The 26,252-nt window shown below is 34.8% G+C and overlaps 1 protein-coding gene across 12 annotated transcripts in view; it reads left to right on the top strand.

Moving 5' to 3' along the window:
* Positions 1–26,252, top strand: part of PUM2 (pumilio RNA binding family member 2) — an 89,907-nt gene that overhangs the window by 25,633 nt on the left and 38,022 nt on the right. For 11 of the 12 annotated variants that reach the window (XM_074331730.1, XM_019755875.2, XM_019755800.2 and 8 more), the window contains 8 exons: positions 3,159–3,267; positions 6,989–7,176; positions 7,734–7,903; positions 10,947–11,217; positions 11,460–11,553; positions 16,022–16,147; positions 20,075–20,217; positions 21,869–21,998. In XM_074331730.1, coding sequence (XP_074187831.1) covers positions 3,159–3,267; positions 6,989–7,176; positions 7,734–7,903; positions 10,947–11,217; positions 11,460–11,553; positions 16,022–16,147; positions 20,075–20,217; positions 21,869–21,998 — 1,231 coding nt within the window. Of the gene's footprint in view, positions 1–3,158; positions 3,268–6,988; positions 7,177–7,733; positions 7,904–10,946; positions 11,218–11,459; positions 11,554–16,021; positions 16,148–20,074; positions 20,218–21,868; positions 21,999–26,252 lie in introns of those variants that run through there. The other variant, XM_074331736.1, reaches the window with a different exon arrangement.

Raw genomic sequence — 26,252 nt, 5'->3', positions numbered from 1 at the left:
TGTTGATATCTTTTATTAACAGAAAAGATGAAAGTGTGGAAAAGCCACCATTCTGGGATTTTAGGGAGTTACCTTGTGTCTTTTGTTCTTGCCACACTTGGTTATTTATTATCTATGCCTGTATTTTATGAACTTCCATTGTACAGTCACCTTGCCTTCTAATTTGCCCCGACAGTCCAGATACATATTTATCTTCATGGCATAATTATTAATAGCACCTCCTTTTTCAAAACTGTCCCAGTTTGGATGTTGTATGAGCACCTTAATTTAAAACATCATAATGTAGACATATAGCCTTTAAATCCTTGTAATTCTTAGGATTATGTTAATTTGGTTGGTTTGGTGATTTTACATAATAATTTGTAGTAGAAAAATCTGAAGTTTAAGTGTACCTTATAATGTAAATTCTAGCAGCAATTTTATTAATTTTGAGGCAGCATGCTAGGGTGTTGACTGATTTCTTTGGAGATGGAGAGGGCAAGCCATAAGTGCTTCTTTAAGGAAAGAACTAATAAAATGGTGGCCCATTGGGGGATGAGTTGGTATATCATATGCACCCAGTCGTTTCTTTGGAAGGAAGAATGAAGGCTCAGACTGACAAGAAATACTGAGTTACCTGACCTTGGTTTAGAGCGCTTGTGAATTAGGGAACCCATAGGAAGTGCTTTGGGTAATATAGTGACAGATCTTCATGATCTCTTCGCCCTTGTCTTCTGTAATATGCTTCCCCACTTCTACTAGAGTAAAAGAGTCTCCAGGGGCAAATCTCCATTTTTATTGCAGTTTCAACCAGTGTACCACTTGATCCTTTTTTTTAAAGACTGTTATCCTGAATTGTTGCCTTTCCCCATGTTTAGTTCTTTTAAGTTATTCTTGGTCACAAGCTAGTAGTTTCTCTAGAAATATTTGAAATCAGTGTCTAAATTGTCACAGAAAGCTACTAGAATGTTGATAAAGGCCTTTGTTAGAAATATTCATTTTATTAACTACTAAACTGTTTTCCTGTGCATGATGAATTAGAAATGTTTGCAAAATGAAGAGATATTCGTAGCACAGTGCTTGACAGCGAGTGGGCACACTGGATTAGTGCTAGACATAGATTCCATCCCCCACCCCCCACCCCTCACCCCCCACCCCCCAGTTCTGCAGTTTGCATTTTAAAGCAGTGATCTATGATTAAAGCACTACAGGGAACCTTATCCCAAAAGACTTTGGAATAGTCTCTTTAAAGAGATTCTGGTATTTCTAATACCTCAGAAGATTAGTTTTAGCTGTTTCTGTGACTGTGATAAATGCTTCTATTAAGTTGTTGTAATTATCTTTGATTCCTTAATTGTTTTCTTATTTTGATATTGAAACATTTTTTCCATCAAGTATGGGATAAAAGCATTTCTTTATTCTCTGGCCATTTGTCATTTTCTTCCTGAAGTAGCTTATTTATACAGTTTTCAAGGGATTAACTTGGGTTTTACTATGAATAAATGTTCAATTATTTAAATATATCAAGTACAGCGTTTTAGTATTGTATTGTCAGCTTTGTTTTTTGTTTCCATATTTACTTTTTTTTAAATAGAAGGAACAGAGATCGGATTACTGGGATCTTTGTTAGAGCACATTATTGTTTAAAATGTCTGTACTTTAAATACATATTATTTGCAGCCCAGGAAGATCTGAACATGCAAAAACTTTTCTTTTTTAAAACAGTAGAATTTAGTTTCCTTTAAAATTAAAAATAAAAAAATATCTGTAAAGTTTTATCCTTATCCTTTTTATCAACCCCGCCATTTGTAGTCATACTCTATTGACTCACTTAAATGTCTCTCATATCCATTTTATTTTGTTTTTTGCTGCCAGTATTGTTTAAATTCTTGTCATCTTCATCCTGTTGTAATTCTCCTAACCTGATCTCTTATCTCTAGTCTAGAATACCCATTATTCTTACAATTCACAGCTTGAGTTGTTTTCTAAAACACAGTGTCACTCTTGCCAACCTCTCTTGATTCCCTTTTGCTTCAATGTAATATGTAATTTCTTTAGCATGTCTTTAAGATTCCTCATAATCTGACCTAGTTAGCTTTGTCAGCATCAACTTTGACCTCCTGCGTCTGTCCTCCACCTCACACCCTGTTCTACACACTATACATTTTCTCAAGTGGTGCCTTCCACTCATACTTTCAACCCCCAGCACACACAATCTTATCTCTCAGACCCAATTTGTATGTTTCTGAACTCTCTGAAGATACGGGCACCATGCCCTTAAGGAGGCAAACAGATAATTTAGTGTGTAGTAACAGACTTATATACAGGTTTAATTATGAGCACTGAAAGACTGGGCTGAGAGGGATGGGTATCTTACAAATGCTTATTTAAAATGCCAAATGCACAGCTCAGAAAACCAGTGTATTCTTTTCAAATGAACATACCCTAGTCCACACCCTCTGAGTGTCAGGGAAAGTAGAGAGGAGAGACCTGGGTGAATATTAAAAGTATCTTTAAGAATTGGCCAAATGTATCCTTTGAGTAATTAGTGAATGATTGTATCAATACGACTTTTATGTGCTGTGTATGTTGCAATATAAGATAGAGCACAGGGTTTTAAGGTTGTTATCTCAAAAGTATTTGAGGGTCTTTTCTATGTGTCTCTTGTAGCTTCCTGATACATGGCTAGTATTCTGAACCTAGGAAAACTTGTGAAGTTCACTTCCATTGATTAAGTGCAGAATGAAAATACGTTTTCCATCAAGGAAGCTATAGGATAGAAGGTGATCCAAGGGCAGTACTTGGGAGTAAAGGAAATTCTTTTATCATTGTATAGATATTTTGTTGTATTATCTGTATTGTTAGAAATTTAGTACTAAAGTCTTTTGAAAATGTTTACAAAGAAAATCCCAGGACATTCAACCAATATTTATTTCGAAAAATTTAGGAAAGTCAGAAGTGGACTTTGATTTAATGTTTAGGTCTAGAATTATTAGAGCCAGTACTCAAACATAGGTAGGGAGTTATTTTTATTAATGAGACAAATAGGAAATAGGTCACTCTGAATTTTTATTAGCACTGATAACTAGTATATATTGGTGGTAAGTTTGCTTTCCTCTGCATATTCTTTGTAATTAGAATAAAATTTAAATGTAATATTTTTTTTCCCTCCCAAATAGCTTTTGCCTACCAAAAAGTTTTGGGAACCTGATGATTCAACAAAAGATGGACAAAAAGGCATATTTCTTGGGGATGATGAGTGGAGAGAGACTGCATGGGGAACTTCTCGTAAGTTTTTGGTGTACGCGTGAGAATTATGAATTTACCTGAATTTTTTTTAAACCCTGCCTACCTACCCCCAGACAGTAGTTGGAGAAAATTTGTGAAGATTTCGTCAGTCATTATAATGTACATTTTTTTGAATGTAAATTAACCCTTATCTAATGGTTCACTTATTGATTAGAAGTGTTTGTCATGGTAAGATTTTTTTTCAAGAAGTTTTTTTGAAGTTAAAACTCAGATTATAAAATTCTGAATTTCCCTTAAAATAGAATACACATTAATTTAATGATAGGAATTTTCAATCTTAAATTGTGTTGGAGGACAGTGACTGATTTATCTAGTTCGAGCTCAGTCTAATTTAATTAGCCATTAGCCACACCCAGAAAGGAAGTAAACTCCCTTATTAAGGTAGAATTCCCAGAGAGAGAGCAGACTTTGTTTTTGATATCTAGAAGTAGTGCAGAGAGACTTAGGTTCAAGAAACTTTTAAGAGAAAAGGAACTGGTATACGAGTATAACTCAAAGGAGTGACCGTATTTATTGGTAAATTAAAGAGCATACATATATTCTTAAAGTAGTACTTGCTGTATTTTTTTACTATTTCTGATTAGTAAAATTTGAGAGCTATATATACACATGGAACTGTCAACATATTTTATAAGTAACTTTTCTCTTTTTATGACTTAGTTTCATGCAGCTTGCTGAAGCTATACAAAATGACCAAAGTAACATAAAAACATTTCTGGATGATAATTATCAAGTTAACCTTATATTTTTGAGTATAAATTACTAGGTATTTTCTTATTCTCCAAATCATTGAAAGATTTTAAAGTCCCTTATAATTTTAAATTTATTAAACTAAAATAATTGCCGAAAAGTTAGAAAATACTAGCAAATTTAACAATACTCTTTACATTCAAAATTCAAAAAGATTTAAAGCTTTAGTAACTACTAATTTAAACTAAAATTTCCTAACAAAAATGGGGAGTTTTTTGAGTTCAACCAATATGGTAATATGTTCTATAAACAAAGACAAATAAGGTATGATTCTTGCCCTCAAGGAATTCTTTTTTTCTAGATGTTAATTATAACCTATGCTAGATTGGACTCATAATTTAAATTATTTAGTTACTTGGACTGAGATAAATAAATACATTTTCCCCTCTAAAGGCACTTTCTCTGTTAAAAATCACATGTACTTGAACTTGGTTGATAGACATACTTTGATTTTTTTTTCCCCAGAGATTAAATGGTGAATTATTTTATTTACCAGAACCAAATATTTTTTAAAGCATTGCAAAGCATCTTTAGTACAACATGGTAATGGAGATTATATTCAAAATGGGTGATAGGGAAATATTTTTGGTATGTTATATTTTGAGGACAGCTACTTCCAGCAATAAAATATTTAAGTAACATATTTATATATTCCTGATATTTCTTCTTAATTATAAAATTTATAATTTTAGTTAATTCCTTGTACCACTCCGCCCAACTTAACTTTTAGTTGTATGGATAAAATTTTTAAGGTGATTAGTTTTTAGTAAGAGACATGATAATGAATGGAATTATTTTTTTTACTGAACAAACATTTATTGAATGTAACATGTGCAAATATGAGTAACACATTCCTGTTCTAAAGGAATTGTCATTCTAAGAAAGATTCTTTCCATGACTGCAGGAGATTATCATACACATATTTCCTTCTCAGCTGAACTGAACTACTTGTGATTGTTAATTTCATGTGTTTTCCTGGCACATCCAGGCCTTTGAACCTACTGGTTTCTCTAACTGAAAGGCTCTTTCTACCCCCACCTAACTTTTGCTCTCTTTAACTCTTACCCTTCCCTTTGGGATTCACTCTGAGACTAGGAAGGATTCCTACCCCTTTTGTTCTATTCTTCTACTATAATGGATTGTTTTTATTGAAGCACTTTTACTTTATTATGATTGCCTTCTTATTAAACCTATAATCTCTGAGGGCAGAGACTGTCTTGTTCTTGCATATGATAGACAGTAAACTAATATTTGAACTGGATGAATGGGTGAATGATCGAATAAAAAATGTGATGACTAATTTCATGGATAAAGGTACTGAAATAGAAATGTTTTAATACTGTTTAATAAAAGTATCAATCATTTGCAAATTATTACATTAATAAAATGATGACTGAGTACCTCTGTGGTAGTTCAGCAGTTGGACTAGACCTAATATTGACTGTTGTACGTGTTCAAAACATAAGCCACAGGTAGCTGACAGCTTACTGGTTCCTTTAAATAAATTTTTTGGCAAATCTATATGAATGTTGCCTCAGATGTCTCATTATATTTGTATTCCATTTGCTCCCAGATCTTAAATACACCGTTTCCCCCCCACAAAAATATGTTGTAAAGGTATTTGTACCAGATGAATAATTTTTTGTTAAACAAAAATAAATGGAAAACTTTTAAACTACACGGCATTTTAAAAGATATTCTTTTTTCTTTTTTTTTTTAAGATTTTATTGGGAAAGGGGAACAGTGCGTATTTCCAGAACTTGATTGGGGAACCAGTGTATTTTTCCCAGGACCCATCAGCTCCAAGTCAAGTTGTTGTCCTTCAGTCTTAGTTGTGGAGGTCACAGCTCAGCTCCAAGTCCAGTCGCCATTTTCAATCTAGTTGCGGGGGTTGTAGCCCACCATCCCATGCAGGAGTTGAACTGGCAGCCTTGTTGTCAAGAGCATGCGCTCTAACAAACAGCCATTCGGCTGCCCCTCTGGCAGCTCATTGTCTTCAATCTAGTTGTGCAGAGTGCAGCTCACTGGGAATCAAACTGGCAACCCTGTTACTCAGCGCTCAGGCTCTAACCAACTGAGCCATCCAGCCGCCCCTTAAAAGATATTCTTTAGGTGATACTTAGTTTTTACACTAAATAGAATTCTGTGATATTACTGTTTTTTCCAAACTTAATTTGTGTTTATAGCCGTACAGCCATGTGTTCTGCATCTGTCCGGTACATAACTGATCTTGAGAAGTGCCTCTGCCAGTTTAGGAGGAGGTATCTTTATTCTTCTGGATTTTATCTCTATAAGGTTTTTGTTTTGAATTACTATGAATCACCAAAAGAACTTAACTATTTTAAAAATTTTTTCAATTACAGTTGACATACACTAGTAGTTTCAGGTTACAACAGAGTGATTATGCATTTATATGACTTACGAAGTGATCATCCCAATATGTCTGTTACCCATCTGACACTGCGTACGTAGTCAATATTATTGACTATGTTCCCTGTGCTGTATTTTACATCCCCGTAACTATGTTTATAACTGGCAATTTGTACATCTTAGTCCCTTCACCTTTTTCACCCATCCCACTGCCCCCTCTCATCTGGCAACCATCAATTTGAAGAACTTGAACTTTAATTAAGATGCTTATAGGCAACTGAGCCCTAATGTTTCTCCATTGACCTTTTGTGGTTGTCATTTAAAAAAAAAACCTTCACATAGGCTTTTACCTTTTTTTTTTTTTTTTTTTTTTTTTTACCAAATCGCTCTTTCTGTCTCTATTCTCAAGAAATGTGCCCAGGCCAGTGAGTCTCAACAGAGTGAAGAGCTTTTCATAAAGATTATAACATTCAAAATAAAACAATTACTAATTTTTCTTATTTTAGTATATTAATTTATATAAGTACATTTGGTTAGTTTAAAAGTACAAATATGTAATTGTGTTCTTTCTTCCAAACAGACCATTCAATGTCCCAGCCTATTATGGTACAGAGAAGATCTGGACAGGGTTTTCATGGAAACAGTGAAGTAAATGCAATACTGTCTCCGCGATCAGAAAGTGGAGGCCTTGGTGTGAGCATGGTAGAATATGTGCTAAGTTCTTCTCCTGCTGATAAATTGGATTCTCGATTTAGGAAGGGAACTTTTGTAAGTATTTTGAATAAAGAAATTTTTAATAATTGCTCAGTGGTTATTTAGTTATCTTTAAGTCATTTTATTTTGCTGGCCCTTTCTAAAGCTAAAGGAAATTGTGTAGCTATTGGTGCTCTTACCTTCTCTTGGCCACTTCTTGAATATATGAAACAGTAGAACCACTGGGAATATTTATACTCTTAACCATGTTACATGAATCAAACCATATTAATTAAAATACGTAATTTGCAAGGTTAAAATTGCTTACTTGTAGTACTTCATCTGAAAGTAACTGAACAAAATCATCTATGCATTAAGTGGAATTTTAATCTCATTTGTGGTGTTACTGCTTTTCCAGCACCGCTATAGTTAAGGTTGCCTTAGCCCTTCTGTTATAAATCACTGGTTTGTACTCAATTTGATACATTATTAATAGTTGACTACGAAATTAAAATAAGATTCAATGCTTTTGTTGTTTACATGCACTATAGTGTAGTTTTAGGTCACCTTATGGTGCCTTTTTTTGTGTGTTCTATTAAATATTCAGAATCAAACAGATTCTTTTTCCTCAGGGCACTAGAGATGCTGAAACAGATGGACCTGAGAAAGGAGATCAAAAAGGCAAGGCTTCTCCATTTGAGGAGGACCAAAACAGAGATCTTAAACAAGGAGATGATGATGATTCTAAAATAAATGGCAGAGGTTTGCCAAATGGAATGGATGCCGATTGCAAAGATTTTAAGTAAGATTTTAACTTTCTCAAGAAGAAAAGCATATCTCTTTAGGGATTATTGCAACTAGCTGATGTGACTGATTTAGACAATTTTCCAATTTTGGTTTATTTCCCTTTGTACCTTGTGTTAATCTGGAGACTTAATTTTTTCATAAGGAATATTAATGATTATGAGCCATTTAAAAAATAATTCATCAAAACATTCTCTCGAACAGTACATTCCATTGAAGGAGTAATGTTAGAAGCTGCTGTTACCTTTCTGCTAATATGGTAGTCTAAATTTTATTTCCCCCCCCCCCCGCTAAAATTCAGTGAATGTTAGGTTTAATCTGATTTTTCTTGGTAAACTTCTTGAGGTTGCTTTTGAGCACCTTTCTGTGGTGTTTCCTCCTCTTTCTATTCCTGTATTGTATCTCCTACCCCATATTTAACTCTTTATCTTGGAAATGAGGAAACATAAGTAGCTCTTAGGATTTATGACTTATATGAATTTGTGCCAGTACTTTATACTCCTGAAATTAGGAAGAGGGGAACATATTAAAGACTTCAGAAAGTCAACTTGAAGCTCAGAATTCTATAAGTTGTATTTTTTTAGTTGTCTTTTTATGGCAATTAAATAAGTGTTTATTCTAGCCTTTGGTCTTAGATTCTGCAGTGCACATTTGTCTAAATATTAGGGAGTTGTTTCTTCATACTGATTTCCTATACTTCATACTTCAGCAGTCAGATGCTTTGGGGTCTGTACCTGAAAAGGAGCTGTTTCTTTCAGATCTTGTGAACCATGGAGTCTCAGTTCACTGAGTGTAGGTACATATGGGTGGTATACATTTATGTTTATTGCCTTTAGTTATCCAAAGCAGAGAACAATACTTCTTAAAAAGTGTCATTTGTATCTGTTCTAAGTGCAAAAAAGCATCCAAAACCAGTAAACCTCTTTTGACAAGAAATAAATTGAATGCTACTCAATTTGTTTTAGAACCGTATCCTGAGTTTACTCTTCTGTTGCCTAATCTAAGTTTTAGTTAAGGGCATGCATTTAAAACTGAGTTGATTATAAAGCCTTCAGTGTATACATTTATAATTGAAGTGTTAATACACCATTAACTATAGCAAGAAAAGAACACCACTGATAGCACAATGACTTTTTCTATTGTATCCTCTACTATTTGCTGTTATTAGTGTTGTTTTGTATGAAAGCCTATACTTCTCAATAAAATTAGCATTCTAATTTTATTTTTTTAAGTTTGGAGTATGTATTTAAATTGTTTATGCATTATTTTTGATACAGTATTGTACATTTCAGACTAGTAGCTATGGCTATGTGATCCCTATGCTAGTGCCTCATTAAAATGTACATTCACTGATAAATCATCAATATATATACATTACTGGAGTGGAACTGAAAAGAATGAAAGAAGTGTATGGCAAGATGTCTTTTTTAATTGGCTGATTTTACAGAGCATCCTTTTAGTTTTATTTTTGTCTTCCCATATATTCTAAATAAAAAACAAACCTGTGGAATATTCACATGAAAAATTAGGCATAGATAAAGGGGGGGAAGGGTTTGGAATTTTTTGTAATGTTGTAAGGACAATAGTTGACTTTAATAAAGTGTAATTTCACATAAGTGGGAAACAATTTTTTTGAGTATTAATAGCTTTATAAAATGCTCTGTGTGTGTTAGCATATTAACCCAATATGAAATACCTGAAGTTAGGGGCAGAGTTACATAGGTATAACAGCTGTCATTGAAAACCCGGGCAAAGTACCACGTTTCCCCGAAAATAAGACCTAAATGGACAGTCAGATCCAAGGCGTCTTTTCGAACAAAAAGTAATGTAAGACCCAGTCTTATAGTAAAATAAGTAAAATAAGACCGGGTCTTACATTACTTTTTGCTCGAAAAGACGCCTTGGATCTGATTGTCCGGCTAGGTCTTATTTTTGGGCAAATTTAATACATTTAAGCATGAATATAATAACTCATGGTTTTTCAGAATAAGCATTTCTTATAAGAGAAAAGATAAACTATTTCTGTAAAAGAAAAGAGATTAAATGAGGATTATGTCTAGAAATAAAGTAAAAATGAAGTTTAGACCATGAGGGATGTTGATTTAAAAAAGTATCAATGCTTAAAATTTAGTCCAATATTAATAAGTTTTGGGGAAAATTAAGAAGGCTAGTTGGTAGAAAAATGTTACTTTTTAATATATAAAGTTACACTTTTCATTTATGTGCATACTTAATTTTTGATAAATGTTACACATTTTCATTTCTTTATGATGATTTCCTTAAACTGGAACAATTTGGTATCATAAAGATGGTTTTTGGAGAGCTGTCATAGAGGGTTTTCACAAATAGGTTTTTGTTGTTCTTGTTACTGGAACCACAGGTCATCTCTTCAGTCTCTTCAGTAAGGAAACTGAGGCCTGGAAGATGAAGTGATTTGCTCAAAATCATATTCAGAGTCAGGAGTTAGCTTTTTGTCTTAGTTCACTGCCTTTTTCTGTTGTATCCTACATTTTTATACCCTTAAGTCGTAATCCATAGTGATCTTTTGTAGCCAGTTTTTTTCTGAAATATTGTTAAGCAGGATATTACAGCAAAGTTATGTGCTGGTGGGCAGGACAGGAATATGATAGGTGGGTTTTGGTTTTGAGTCTTCCCGTATTTGTCACCTATCGTCTGCTGTTCATACTTATGATTCATTTTGTCTGTAATTTGAGAAAAAAGTTTCAGATAGTCTAGGCCTAAGTTGTGATATTGGCCAATTTTCTTATCTATAAAATTGAAATATCTTTATGCTGCTCACATTAGGGAGAATATTCATTAATAATATTTTTTTAAAAATGAAACCATGTCAAGTCTTAAGAGGGGTTTAGATTAGAAAGGGAAAAAAAATGTTATAAAGTGAAATGGTTAGTGACCTGGAATGCCTAATTTGTCCTCTGTATTTTACAACCATGTGTTTTCCATGATTTTCCTACTTTCCCATTTCAGCTTTTGTCTTACTTGCTACTTTTACTCATAATGCCTTTGTTTTCTTTGTATAGTCGTACTCCTGGAAGTCGTCAAGCCTCTCCAACTGAAGTAGTTGAGCGCCTGGGCCCCAATACTAATCCCCCAGAAAGTTTGGGGCCTCTTCCTAATCCTACAGCTAATAAACCACTTGTTGAAGAATTTTCAAATCCTGAAACTCAGAATCTGGATGCCATGGAACAAGTTGGTCTGGATTCCTTACAGTTTGACTATCCTGGTAATCAGGTACCAATGGACTCTTCAGGAGCTACTGTAGGCCTTTTTGACTACAATTCCCAGCAGCAGGTAAAACGTGCTCCTCTTTTTAAAGAAGCCACTCTTCACTGTGTACTGTTGTTGCCTGACGTGCTGTGAGGCATTGGCATGAATAATAGGGGTATTCGTGAATATTTAATGTTTTATTGAATAAAATGTCCTTGTAGCTGAGAAAATGATTCAAATACGTTTAAAATATTCTATTCCAAGTTTTCTAAATAGAGATGAAATGCTTTGAGACTAATATTTGTATTAAATATTTTCCCTAATAGCTCTTTCAGAGGACTAATGCACTAACAGTTCAGCAGTTAACTGCAGCTCAGCAGCAGCAGTATGCACTGGCCGCAGCTCAGCAGCCACATATAGGTGAGTCTTTGTAAATTTGTAAGTTACCGTTTGGATTAGACTGTTGGAAAATCTTGTTCAAGTGTTTAGATGTTTTATTTTTCTTTTACTGAATGGTATTTCATTACTTCTTGAAACATCTCATTGAGATCAAAGATTAGTAGATTACATGGCAAGAGTAAAGATTTACTGGGGAAGAACTGTTTCTGATTATTACTTGTATCCTTATTTAAATGAAAATCTAGCTTGATGAAAGCTGTCAGCACCTAAGCTTTTTTCACATTGTGAAGTCTAGAGAATCAAGTGGAAATTCAAATGTAGTTATTTGTGTCCATTACCAGGTCAGAATGTTTATTTTAAAAATGGTTTAAAAATAGGTATCCCTAGAAAATTTCTTAAAATATTTTCTTCCTTACTTCATTAAGTTATTTGGTCTTTGACCTTTAGTCTTTAATGTGAATTATTACAATTACATGTTTTTTACTGCTAGCGTTCAAGCATTTGTATGTGTTGTCTGTGTTGGGTTTTTTGTTTGTTTTTTAACTTTTTGTTTTGAAATAATTATAGATCCACATGAAGTTGCATAGAGAGTACAAAGGTCCCCACTCAGTTGTCCCTAAATGGCTACATCTTACATAAATTACTGTACAGTACCAAAACCAGGAATATGACATTGATAAATGTGTATGTATAGTTTTATGTCATTTTATCACGTGTATAGATTTATTAACCATTTTATGCCTATTATTTTTGGCTAACCTTGATTTATTTCCTGGTTGGAAAAGTTGTGAATACTCTCAATATCAGAATCTGTGGAAGGGGGAATATGCTAAGTTGGTTCTCTTTCCTTAACTTTGTATTGTTCTGTGTCAATCCAGGGGCTTCCTAGGTCTTACATTTTATTTTTGTTTTTTGTGGGTTTTTTTTAGATTTTGTTGGGGAAGGGGAACAGGACATTATTGGGGAACAGTGTGTACTTCCAGGACTTTTTTCCAAGTCAAGTTGTTGTCCTTTCAATCTTAGTTGTGGAGGGTGCCGTTCAGCTTCAAGTTGTTGTCCTTTCAGTCTTCGTTGTGGAGGGCACAGCTTAGCTCCAGGTCCAGTTGCTCTTGCTAGTTGCAGGGGCGCAGCCCACCATCCCTTGCAGGAGTCGAACCGGCAACCTTGTGGTTGAGAGGACGCACTGTAACCAACTGAGCAGTCCGGGAGCTCAGCTCAAGGTGCCGTATTCAGTCTCAGTTGCAGGGGGCGGAGCCCACCGAGGAGTTGAACTGGCAACCTTGTGGTTGAGAGCCCACTGGTCCATGTGGGAATCGAACCGGCAGCCTTCGGAGTTAGGAGCATGGAGCTCTAACCACCTGAGCCACCGGGCTGGTCCTTTATTTTTGGTTTTAATCAAAGATGACCACATGTTTCTAGATGACTTCTAATACCAGCATGCACTTTGGACCTGTTTCTTTCCTCTTTTCCTCCAGCCTCTTTTATCCCTATACTTACTGCTTCCTTCTCATTCTTAGAAATGTACTGGTTCCTGTTTATTCATGGGCCAGTACAACACTTTTTATTTCATGAGTCCTTATGGTATGTTTTAGCATGTGGCAGGCTAGTACACCCATTAATCCTCTTCCTTTTTGGAGTTTTAAAATATTTGTTCTTGCTTGTGAACTTCAGAATCTGTTTATTTTACTTCCAGATGATCAGGTTAAAATTTTAAATTAACTTAGGGAAAATCAACGTCTTTATGATGTTAAATATTCTTATCCAAGATAAGTGTACATTTACTGTGTGTGTGTGTGTGTGTGTGTGTGTGTGTGTACATTTACTTTTGTTCTAGTTTGCTTTTGTGTTTATGGGAGCTTTAAAATTTTTCTCATACAGGTTTGCATATTTATTGATAAGTTCTTAGGTATTTTGTTTTTTACTATCATTTTAAATGTGCCCCTATTTTTCGTTATATCTTTAAATTGGTATCTATGAAAGCTCTGGATTAGCATATATTAAATTTTATGAATGATATTTTTTAATAATTGAATTATTGTGTTCTTGGAATAAAAAAAGACTTGACTTTATCTCAGATTGGCAGTGTTTAAAAAGTTTGATAACATTTCATTTTGGCAATCGTGTGAGTAGCATTCTCATACTTGTGATAGGAGTATAAATTGGTGCAACTTTCCTGGAGGATAATACGGAAATGTGAGTCAAGAATTTAAAAATATTTGCCCATTTAAGTGAATTTTTGTAAGGCTATGATGACAGTATAGAAACCTGTGTACTTGAGTAGCAGCATTACTTATAGCAAAAGATTGTGAACCATTTAAATATAGTATATCCATAGTGAACTAGTTAAATCATGTTTCTTCTGTATAGTAGGATAGGTACTGTGCAACCATTAAAAAGAATAGGCTGGATAGGTAACTGTTGACATAGAAAGGGAACTATGGTTAGTTGGCAAGTGAAAAAAGCGTATGAAAACTATTGTAGTCTAGAATATAAAATGTGAGAGAGAGAGAGAGAAAAAGTGCATTTAAAATTTTAGATGGATATATGTATTTATACATAAGTGCATATATAAACAGATGCAAACATTTGTATATATGCATGCAAACATGTATGTATGTGTGTATATAGTATCTATATACACACACAAGCATATTATTTGGTGTCTAATATTTCTAAGTGAATCGTGAGCTTAAAATACATGTTTCTCCATTTTTTCCCTTTTTTTTTTTTTTGGCAGAAGTTTCAATATATATCCATTAGGTCAGACTAATTCCTTATTTTTCAAATATTTGAAACCTTACTTCTTCATATCTGCTTTATAATGTAAGTATGGAGAGAGCTATATTCAAATCATTTCTAAAGTTGAAAAAAAAAATTAGGATATAAACCAACTGTCGGTAAAAGTTACATGAGGACTTTGGCTTTCCATTTTATACCCTTCAATAGTATTTGAGTTTTTAAAGGCAATCTTTTTTAATCATAAAAATACAAATTACAAAAAAAATATGTCTTGGCTTTTAGATTTGGTAGTGGCAAATAGAACATGAATACCAATGCATCATTTGCTATTGGGGTAAGTCATGAGAGCAGAGCTAGAGGGAAATCTTGAAACCTTTGACCTAGGAAATATTTTAAGAATGTAACTGAGCGAATGATATTTTAAATAGTACAGGGTTTTATTGAGCCCTCTGTCTAAATCTTATTTCTTTTATTAAAAGCAGATTTTCCAAAAGGCCATGTTGTACCTGGGCATGACATCAGTGTTGTGGATTGTGGGCACTATTTTTTAAAATTAAATAGATTATAGAAAATAAAGAGAAAAATTAAATAGAAAATAGAGTGCATTGGAATTTCCAAGGATAAATATATTTTTTTTGAGATTTTTGTGGTGTGTATGTGTGTCTATGGACACTACTAGGTCAGTGTGAAATGTTTCATATTGTGGGTCAGTCATTATATTTGAAAGCCACTATAATATGGTTAGAAGTAAGTTTCGGAATCTTGACTTTAAGGTAAATGCTCCTTTTACCTTTTTAAAAGTTTATGTTCACTTGCTTTTATACCCATATCCTCCCCTTTGGCATCTTTTAAATTTGAATCTTTTTGAGTTCCTTTACCTTCAAACATGTTCTTTTTCATTATTTCTTTACCTTATACCTGTCTAGGTTATTTTCCAGAAGAGGCAACTTTAGCAGCACGTTTTCAAAATATTTTACTACCTAGTGGTAAAAGGTCTACACAGTGATTCCTCAGTACCAGCAGTCTCTTCTCTAAGTACTGCAAATGAATATTTTTTAAACCTTTCTTAGCCTTTACTGAATCCTTAACTGGCATATATTAGACTCAGAGCTAGGCTTAAATTTACTTCTTTGCTTTTAAAACTTCATTGTTTTCCTATTTTCAGGGTAAAATCCAGGAAGCTCTTTGTGGGTCTTTGTTCTGATGATAGCTCCAGTTTTATCATACACTACAGTCCCACTCCATCCTACCTACCCCTTAAAAGCTCGTTAGATGCCCTCCTCTCATGCCCATAGCACTTATTATAGTATATTCTAATTGCCAATTTCCTTGTTTGTTTTTCTCACTAGATGGATGTGTGAGAGTGGATCATACCTGTCTTCTTCACTGTTGCACCCCTAGCTCATAGTGTGGCTTAATAAAGATTGAGGGGAGAACTGCTATTGAACAATAGTAGTTGTGGCTCTAAACAGTTATCGTGAGCCTGTTAGATGGTAGCACTATGCAGTCATTTCATATTCAGTGTTCCGTTTAATTTTCATAATAATCCTGTATGATCTATCTATTTCATAAACAAAGAACCTTATAGTCAGGTTGTGTTACATGCCCAAGATCACTCAGTTAATAAGTATTTAAACCATTATACAGACTCTTCTCCTCCACCCAAAATTCAGAGTAGAAATGTTTTTATCTAATGAAGAAAATCATGCTTTACATTTTCACTCATTATTTCTCCCCATTTTAAATACAGCTGGTGTGTTCTCAGCAGGCCTTGCTCCAGCTGCGTTTGTGCCAAATCCATATATTATTAGTGCTGCTCCTCCAGGGACTGATCCATACACTGCAGCAGGATTGGCTGCAGCAGCAACATTAGCAGGTAACTTACTGTTCGTCTTTGTTGCTTATTATGGATTTAGTTTTAATTTTGATATAAGCTTTATTTTTGTCTATTTGGACAATTTGAAGTTCCTGTGACTACTGAAACATTTATCCAGAATAAGCTGAAATTTCCAGAGTTAGTTTATTTTTCAACTGTAATGCTATAAAAGAAGCCTAAGCCTGATAACTTTTTTTCCTGTACGTAATTGGTTTACATTTTAGTTTTTCAGTTTCAGAAATTTTACACTGCAAACATCAATTTTCATTCGTGTGACTGGTCCCATTACCCACAGAGGCAATGCAAAGTAATTTCTCAAAAAATTAACCGGGGGTAAATTGTAAACACCCAGGTCAGGGAGAGTGTAAGGTAAAGAGCTTCAGCAACCTTGAGAGAATGAGCCTGTAACAGTCAAGTTTATTTAGGTTAAAATGTGCAAGAAGCCAAGAGACAAAAAGATGGGATGGAGTTCGAATTTATTAAAAACTGTGAAACCCTGAAACTACCACTCAAAAACTGAAACAAACACCAAAACTATACAGTGTTACATGTCAATTGTATCATAGTAAATCAGCGGCAGGGGGCAGTTTCTAAAAATTGAAACTGTATTTATTACTTATTTAAGTAAGGGAGAGGTGAGTGCTGGTCAGGCACAGTCTTACTGAGCAAAGCAATTTGCTGAATTTGCCGATCTTCCTTAGGGTTTTGAGGGGAAGGTGGTTTTAGGTTGAGAAGATTACAGAGACAGGAATGAATTAGTCTTAGGCCTGGTTTACGCTGGTTACCAAGACACGGGCAGGGTGATGTCAGCCACAGAAATGTGTTCACTGGAGTGAATCTGCTGATTGGCTGACTTTCATAACTCTAGTCGGTCACTGATTTTTTTACTTGCAGAGATAAGTTTACTGAAGTGAATTGTCACTGATTACTTAGACAATTTTAAGTCCACTTCTGGTAGTTATTTATTATCATGGCTATTGAACAGTCTTTTTCTAGGAGTTTGGGGATTTTTTTTTTTTTTTTTTTTTTATAAATAGGAGTTTAAGAAGTGAAAAAAATGTTAATTTCAAATTCTTGTTTGCTATCTCAGCAGACTGAAACTCATCTGTCACATTCAGTAGTTTTTGATATATATTTGCATGTGATTCCATAAGGATGTAAGATTTCCTGGTGCTATTATAGGATGTTAGTGTGTCAAGTGCTGATATATCATACAAAGAAGACAGTCATTGCCCTATGGAACTAAAAGAAGCAACTTTAGTTTTGGTCATTAGTTTTGAGGTGAGCCTTCTAGGCATTCTGGACTTCCGCTTTCTAAGACCAGTGTTATCCAGCAGAAATACACCATATTTTGCCGTGTGTAAATGCGTACCCACATTTTTGGCCCAAACTTTCAGGGGGAAAAAAAATCTTTTAATTTTTTAATTCAAATTTTTATTTGTTTACATTTAGGACCTTGTGTTTTGTATAATATAAAGGAATTTTAGCTTTTTTTTTTAACGTATTATGGTACAAGAAATTTTATGTAACAAATAATTACAGAACACAAGAACAGATACAAGGTACAAGAAATTTTATGTACTGGTAACACATTTACGATATTTACACATCATAGAAGGCCAAGAACTCCTCGTTGCAAGTTTGTCATTAAGTTAAAAAAACCAATTATCATATTCCAGGATATTATTTTGCATACGGATATCATTATTGATTTCTAGAGGTACACTTTTAACTCATAAGCATAAATAAAAGAATTAAAAACACATAGATACAGAATTAGTACTACCCATGTATAATTCGCATCCTTATTTTTCCCTCACAAATTTGGGCAAAAAGTGCACATTATACATGGCAAAATGTGGTAATGTGAGCCAGGTAACTAAATTTTTTCTTGTAGCCACGTTAAAGAAGTAAAAAAAGGTAAAATTAATACACTTGAATCAGCACGACATATCTGAAGTGTTATCATTTCAATATGTGATCAGTGTTTTAAAAATTATTGATAGATACTTTACAGTCTCTTTTTCCATGCTAAGTGTTCAGACTCCTGTGTATATTATATACTTAACAGCACATCTCAATTCAGACTCTCCATTAAATAGCCACAAGTTATTAATAGTGATTAACGGCTTCTGGCTACTGTTTTGGACAGAGGGGTTCTAGGTAAATGTCTGACTCTTGTTTTGTTTGACATTGTATCCTTCCTTCATAATCCTTTTTCATGTTTTAACAATCCTTATTGTAGGTTATGCTTAAACTATCTTTAGAAATATATTTTACCTTTAAACTTTTGAAAGTTTTAAATTTTTGTGATTCGGTCAGTTATACTGGGCTTTATTTTCTTCCAAAACAAAATGAAACCAAGAATTTGATTTTTAAAAAATATATAAATTAGATATACTAAATTCCGTATCAGTGGAATTTTAAGACATGTTTATTACATCAGTCCGGAATCATGATATCTTACTCATTAGTTTAATGGTGGGCTTATTGTATATGATGCTGTTTACGCTGCAGGAATAAAACATTATCTTGAATGAAATAAAATAGAGCAAGAACAATTCCCTTTTTCCTGGTTTGCTTTCTTATGTCTGTTCCTCTATGCTCATATCACCAAGAGCTTTCTTGTCTTGATTCACTGGTCCCATTTTTCCTAGCCACATAAACACTGATGTTTCATTTGTTTTTGTGTGATTTTCAGTTGCCTTGTGAGAATTGTGACTAAGTCTGTTTCAAATATAAAGAATATTTTAAAATTCATAGCTTGTAATTCAAATGTACTTGTGGCAAGCTTGGTACCACAATGTTGCCTAGTTTTATAAGTTGCAAATCAAAAGATAAGAGTGGTTTATTTTTGTAATTCTTTTCAATAGTCAGAAAGGACGTTTGTTTGTTTTTTTAAGATTTTATTGGGGAAGGGGAACAGGACTTTATTGGGGAACAGTGTGTACTTCCAGGACTTTTGTTTTTTTTCAAGTCAAGTTGTTGTCCTTTCAGTCTTAGTTGTGGAGGGTGCAGCTCAGCTCCAGGTCCAGTTGCCCTTGCTAGTTGCAGGGGGCGCAGTCCACCATCCCTTGTGGGAACCGAACCAGCAGCCTTGTGGTTGAGAGGTTGAGAGGATGCGCTCCAACCAACTGAGCCATCCGGGAGCTCAGCGGCAGCTCAGCTCAAGGTGCCGTGTTCAATTTTAGTTGCAGGGGGCGCTGCCTGCCATCCCTTGCAGGAGTCAAGGAATCGAACTGGCAACCTTGTGGTTGAGATCCCACGCTCCAACCAACTGAGCCATCCGGGAGGCAACTCAGCTCAAGATGCCATGTTCAATTTTAGTTGCAGGGGGCACTGCCCACCATCCCTTGTGGGACTCAAGGAATTGAACTGGCAACCTTGTGGTTGAGAGACCACTGGGAATCAAACCGGCAGCCTTTGGAGTTAGAAGCATGAAGCTTCTAACCTCCTGAGCCACCGAGCCGGCCAGAAAATATTTTTTTAAGAGAAGTGATGAATAGGGAGTCTTAACAGTTTTATGGTGTCTGATGTTTTCTTGAATATGTTATCTGTTTGCCAGTACATCAAATCCGTAAGCTGGCATTCAGTAAATGTGGAATGGAATTTAGTCGAGTGTCCTGTCAGTTCATTGGTCCTCTTGAGTTTAGCTTCATATGTCTCCATTAAGGCCACTGCTGTTGCTCCTGAATATTCACTCTCATTTAATAATACCTTTCTCCCAAATAGAATAGGAAAATATTAGAAAGGGTATATACATGTAGCAAGTGTAAGTGGATAAAGGATTTAAGGACATCTGCTCTAAGACCTAGGCACTGTCGCTTTTTATGATTTAGTGATAACTGACCTCATTTATCTCTAAAATGTGACTTTTTTCTTTTTTCTTTCTCTTTTTTGGGGGTTGGGGTGGGGTGTGGGGTTTAGGTCCGGCAGTGGTTCCACCTCAGTATTATGGTGTTCCGTGGGGGGTGTATCCAGCCAATTTATTTCAGCAACAAGCTGCAGCTGCGGCAAACAACACAGCAAATCAGCAAGCTGCCTCACAAGCTCAGCCTGGACAGCAACAGGTATAGGCCCACCTTCATTCAGTTAATACCTGAAGCATTTTTGAAATTCTGTGAGCTCTTTGCATTCAAGCTCTGTGTCTTTTCTCTTTTTATTTTCTTCAATATGTAACACAGTACCTAGCGTATATAGTTTATATAAGTATTAAGTATGTGGTTGTTTTTCCCCTAATCGTTAGTATGTGAATTTAAAGATTTGGGTGTATTCCATGTCTACATTTCTGTTCTTGAAACTGCCTTGGAATCTAGCAATTTTTAATTTTCTTTTCATCATTTCTTACAGTGTGCTAATAACACTCCTATCAAAGTAATTGTCACTTCAGTTTTCTTCTGGATATTTAAATTACTGTTTTAAATATGAATATATTTCTGACCAGAAAAAGGAGATTAGTGGGTATTTTTTAAGCACAAAAGATGAAATATTTTCACTAAAGATTAGATTTATTTAATTTCTTAAAACAAAATGCCAAAAAAAGATCACAAAGATTTTTTTTTTTAATTTCAGCTACTTTTCTAAAACTATTTTGATAAATGTCAAAGCTATTGATAAACGATTGAAAATTCTGGTTGTCAACTTTTCAATCATTTATCAGTTGAAAATTTGATTGATAAATGATTAAGTTCCAAAGAAGCAACTTAATGAGAAGTATAGTGTTACTTACTTGGCAGTTTAATTTTATTCTAAATTTCCTTTAATATAGTTTAATACTATATTGATGTTCTAGTAAAGCTATCCTTTGGCTCAGATTATTCGATTATTAGATTATTAATAGTCCTTATAGATTATTACCACAGCATCATTTAATAAATTATTATTTTTTAAAAATTTATTGGGGTGACAATTGTTAGTAAAATTAATAAATTATTTTTTTAATCTAAAATTTTTATCTTCGGGCAAACATAAAAATATCCCACTACCTGAATAGTACCCGTGTGTGGTGCTTTCTTATAGGACGGTCCTACAATGACTCCCCTTGTCCTGCTTTGTGAAATTAATGTACATTATACTTGTATATAACCACTACACAGCTGTGTGTTACAGAGTAGTAAAACTTGACCAGCCTTAAAAGTTTTCACCTTATTTTGATATAATCTTGTGTGTTTTTTCACCTTAAGGTTTTACCCTAAAAAGCAACTTTTACTCACTTTTATTAAAGCTTCTAAATTCTGGAAACATGGTTCACTTAGATGTTTTCACTCTGTACCATAATCTCCTAACAGACTAACTAAATAATCATAGTTACTTCCTTAAGCTTCCTATGTTTCAGTTTTCAGCCTTAGAAAATAATAAAACCTAAATTTTTTTTCTTCATCTAAGATTTTGCCGTTTTACCTCACACATACAATAAAATCTCTTTTTTAAAATACTACTTTGGTAAGTTAAGGAATATAAATACTAGAAATAATTTTTCCAAAAGACCTTTTAGAACTGTCATGTTGCTTAATAAATTGTTCTAAGATATCAAGAGCCAGTGATTGTGTTTTTTATGTTAAGTATTTTGTATTTTTTCATGCTAAATCAACATTTCATTGCATGTAAATATGTTCAAAGAATATCCAGAGGCTATTTGTGATATATGCAAAGTTGTCCAAGATTAATTTATTTGTTATTTTGTAATCTCATTTTTTTAAGGAAATTGTTTGTCTTTTCTAGGTTCTCCGTGCTGGAACAGGTCAGCGCCCTCTTACTCCTAACCAGGGCCAGCAAGGGCAACAAGCAGAGTCACTTGCAGCAGCAAATCCAACTTTGGCTTTTGGTCAGGGTCTTGCTACCGGCATGCCAGGTATATAGTTGGTTAACTGTAGAAATTTGAATAGATTTAAAATGTTAAATATAGACTGTCACACTGAAGAGTGAAAAAAAATCAAGAGAAATCTCCTTAAACCTACCTTGTAATAAATTATTTAGATTTCAGATGCGAGAGTTGAAATTAATACTGTTTGTGAGACTTATTGACAGGGATGGAAAATATGTATTAGAATTTTCAACACAGCCATTTTTTTCTCTCTTTATGGCATAAAGTATAGCATCTTTCCAGCTGAATGTAGCACAGAATTCTCAATGCAGTCTTCAAGAAATAAAACCAGTTGGTTAGATATGGCATGTAAGACGAAACCTATTGGCCATTCCTGCCGTATAAGAATATTGGTTAATATTGAGAAGTTTATATCTAATCTTTTCCACTTTGAACATTGTTCAGTCTTGTTTAGCCCATTTTTAGTATTTCAAACTACTGGTATTTATAACTTAATAGCAATAGTGTCTTAATATGCCTATGAAAGCCTAATATAGAGAAAATTTAAAAATCTACCCATTGCCACAGTACAACTTCTATATTTATTTATTTATTTATTTATTTAAGATTTTATTGGGGAAGGGGAACAGGACTTTATTGGGGAACAGTGTGTACTTCCAGGCCTTTTTTTTTTTCCCCCAAGTTAAGTTGTTGTCTTTTCAATCTTAGTTGTGGAGGGTGCTGTTCAGCTTCAAGTTGTCCTTTCAGTCTTAGTTGTGGAGGGCGCAGCTCCAGGTCCAGTTGCCGTTGCTAGCTGCAGGGGGCACAGCCCACCATCCCTTGCAGGAGTCGAACCGGCAACCTTGTGGTTGAGAGGACACACTCCAACAACCAACTGAGCCGTCCGGGAGCTCAGCGGCAACTCAACTCAAGGTGCCGTGTTCTATCTTAGTTGCAGTGGGGGGAGCCCACCATCCCTTACAGGACTCAAGGAGTTGAACCGTCAGCCTTGTGGTTGAGAGCCCACTGGCCCATGTGGGAATGGAACCAGCAGCCTTCGGAGTTAGGAGCATGGAACTCTAACCACCTGAGCCACCAGGCCGGCCCTCCACAGTACAACTTTTAGAAAGGGCCAACAAAATACATTTTGTGGAGCAGATTTTTATGAAACTAGATACAAAACTACTACTTTAATAATGGAAAGAGGAAAGTATTTTTCTTAAGCCAATAAAAACAGCACTTGTTAGGTTTTTAAAGTGAGATTTAAAGACTACATTTGAATATCAGTAGATAATGCGTCACTTCTTGTTCTACTCCTTCATTCACTCCACTCCTGAAGACTCTTTACTGAAATGTGAGGTCCAGTTTCCATTTAACACGTTGCGTACGGCGGGGTTTAAATCCCTCATACCCCTCTGTTCCGGCAGGTTTTTGAAAGAAACTACTTTAAAATGCACTCTTCTCTTTAAAGCGTAAATGCTTCTATGTCACTTATTATTTTTCTATGGAATTTTTTAGGATTTACTCACCTATGATGTTAGTAATCCCTCCTGGTGTGATACTGCAGAAAGCAGCTTCCTTTGTGCAGTGGGACACGGCAAAAATTGCATATGTACCGAGTTTCACTTCTCACTTTTTTTGATTCGCACACTTTACACACCCGTGTGTGATACTTTTTCTTTCCCCTTGCCACTATGGGCTCCAGATGATGCGTGGCCAAATCTCCCGAGAGCCTGGCCGGATTGTCTTCCTTGGGGGCCCGCTGCGTAGGCACTTTCACAGCTGGTTCCCTATCGCCACTAGTCTCACCTTCCTGTCTTGGCCTCTCACTGCTCTCTGCCCAACCTTTTGAAATTCTCGTTATGCGTCCTTAACGCATCGCTCAGAAAAAACGAAGATTCTCGTGCTCCGTGCGCAGCAACATGTTAATTGTCGTTAAATACTCTATTTAGATCATTTAGGAAATGTTTTGAGTGTATTGAGAAAGATCCTGACTTACATGATTGAGGGTTTCTTTCATGTGTTAAGTGCTGGTAAATACTTCTCTGTGTTTTAAGGATTTCTATACCAATTACATTGATTTTGTTTTCTCTGAAATTCTAAGGTGTGAGTTTGTCATCTTGTCTTGTCTACCGGATAAAGAGAATATGTTAATACTGCTATTCCTGAAGTACAAACCGTAATAGAAAGGGGGCATTCTCATTATTTTCTTTTTTTTACCCCAGCTATATATACTGGCTTCACTCAAGCTACTGTTCTGGAGCCATTGTGGATTAGATGCCCTGACAAAAGCAGCCCTTTAAGAGTTGGACCGTGAAGCTGAAGTTGTAGGCACATGGAGGGACATGGAGACAGGGCTAAAAAGAACTGAGCCAGGCGTTTATGAAAGCCATGGCTAAGACTTCTCTGGGCTCCTGTTGGGTTTTAGCTACAGGTCAAAAGGGGAGAAGAGTTCTGGAGTACAACAGCCCTGCCATGATAGATTCAAGTAGGACCTTGATTTCAGAGAGTGCTTCTGGCCTATGTGTATTTGCTACTGTCCGTAACTATTGCTAACCTTTTTAGGCTCTTTGTGCTGGTCCTGTTATTCATTTCTTATAAATGCCTTTCTTTATATTCAGTTCATGTTCCTAAGAACATCAAGGTATTTTGCTATTAATTTTATCAACTTTGGTCTTCTCAAAATTTATTTCTGTATTCACTTCTTCCCATTCTAAGAGCTCTTTATTGCTTCTTTTGTTGTTTTATTCAACAGTGAACTCTATGCTGGTGACCCTAAAAGAAAGCCACCTTTATACTATATTTGTCTAAAAACAATTGACTGTATGTTTAGAATGATAATATTAAAAACAGGTGCAACTTTTAGGGAAAAAACAGATTATTTTACGTAACCTTCTGAGCCACAACCTTTAGTCCCTTTATAAATATAAATGTTTAAAAATTATTCTCTTAAAAGAGGCCTTACTAGAATTAGTAACTTTTATGCCTAAGTGACTTGTTGAATGTCCAGATGATTCCCTCACTCTAAAACTTGCTCTAATGTGTTCTTTACTTCATTCTGCTCAGGACTAGGATGAAATAATTCTCACTTTTCCTGTTCAAATTGTTTCATAGTTCTAAAGCTTAATGTACTAATAGAAACACTAATTTGAGGAAATTGATGTTTCAACTCTTACATAGTCCTAACTTTTCCACCTTTTATTCTTTAGCTCTCATCCATCGCATCCCTGGTCCTCATACTATATTGATTATAGACTTTTAATCCTTCTGCTTGATCCTATATACCATCTGTTGTTCTTTAGTGTTGTATGTTCAGTCTTTTTTCCTCTGCCATCTCCTTCCCTACAAACACTCCTGATCTGCCTCATCCTAAAAACCTGTCTCTGCCGTGCTCCTCTCTTAGACTGCTTGTCAAAACTTTCATTCTACCCCACACTTCTTTTAAGCCCTGCCATGATTCTTTACAGTAGCTCTAATATTAACTCAATCACGATTATGTGCTCCTCTCCCCTGTCCTTATTTTTCTCAATTCTTTGTTGTATTTCACCCTATTGACTATATTCACCTCTCTGCAACTCCTCTCTACTGTCACTTCTGTGATATTTCACAAACTCCTGGCTTTCCTACCTTTCTCATTGCTTTTCACCAGTGAGTCTGCGAATAAATATTAGAATTAGAATTTGTTAAGGTTTTTGGATATAAAAATTAATTTAAAAACCTTCTGTTAACAGTATAATGTTTGAAAATGAAAGACTTTAAATATTATTTACAGTAGTAGCAAATATTTAGGAATAAATCTAGCCAAAAGTATGCATAATTTCTGTGGGAAACAGCTTTGTTTAGATATTAAAATACTTCTAAATAAACAGATACCGTTGGACAACTCAGTATTTTGAACATGTCAGTTCTCCCCGTATTAACTTGTAGTTTCAATGCATTTGCAATAAAAAATCGTAAAAGATTCTTTCTATGTTATTTTGACAGCTCATAATAAAATTTAATGAAACCTCAATGGACCGAAATTAGCCAAAACATTCTTAAAGAAAAAATAAGTGTGAGGACTTCCTCTGTTCTGATTTAGAGTAATAATGCTTGCTTTAAAGCTGCACTTAAATTACTGCATGGGGATAAACATACCAGTGCAACAGAATAGACCCCCAAAAGTAAGATCCCCAGAAGAAATGGACACCTAATTAATAGCAAAGGAAACAGTACAAAGTAGTAGGAAAGAAGGACTTGTTTTATAAATAAAATGAAATATAGTTAGTTTACTCTTGAACAACACAGGGATTAGGTGTGTGA

This window comes from Rhinolophus sinicus, linkage group LG05, assembly GCF_036562045.2.
Source record: "Rhinolophus sinicus isolate RSC01 linkage group LG05, ASM3656204v1, whole genome shotgun sequence".
NCBI lineage: Eukaryota > Metazoa > Chordata > Mammalia > Chiroptera > Rhinolophidae > Rhinolophus > Rhinolophus sinicus.
This window is presented reverse-complemented; position numbering and strand designations above follow the sequence as displayed.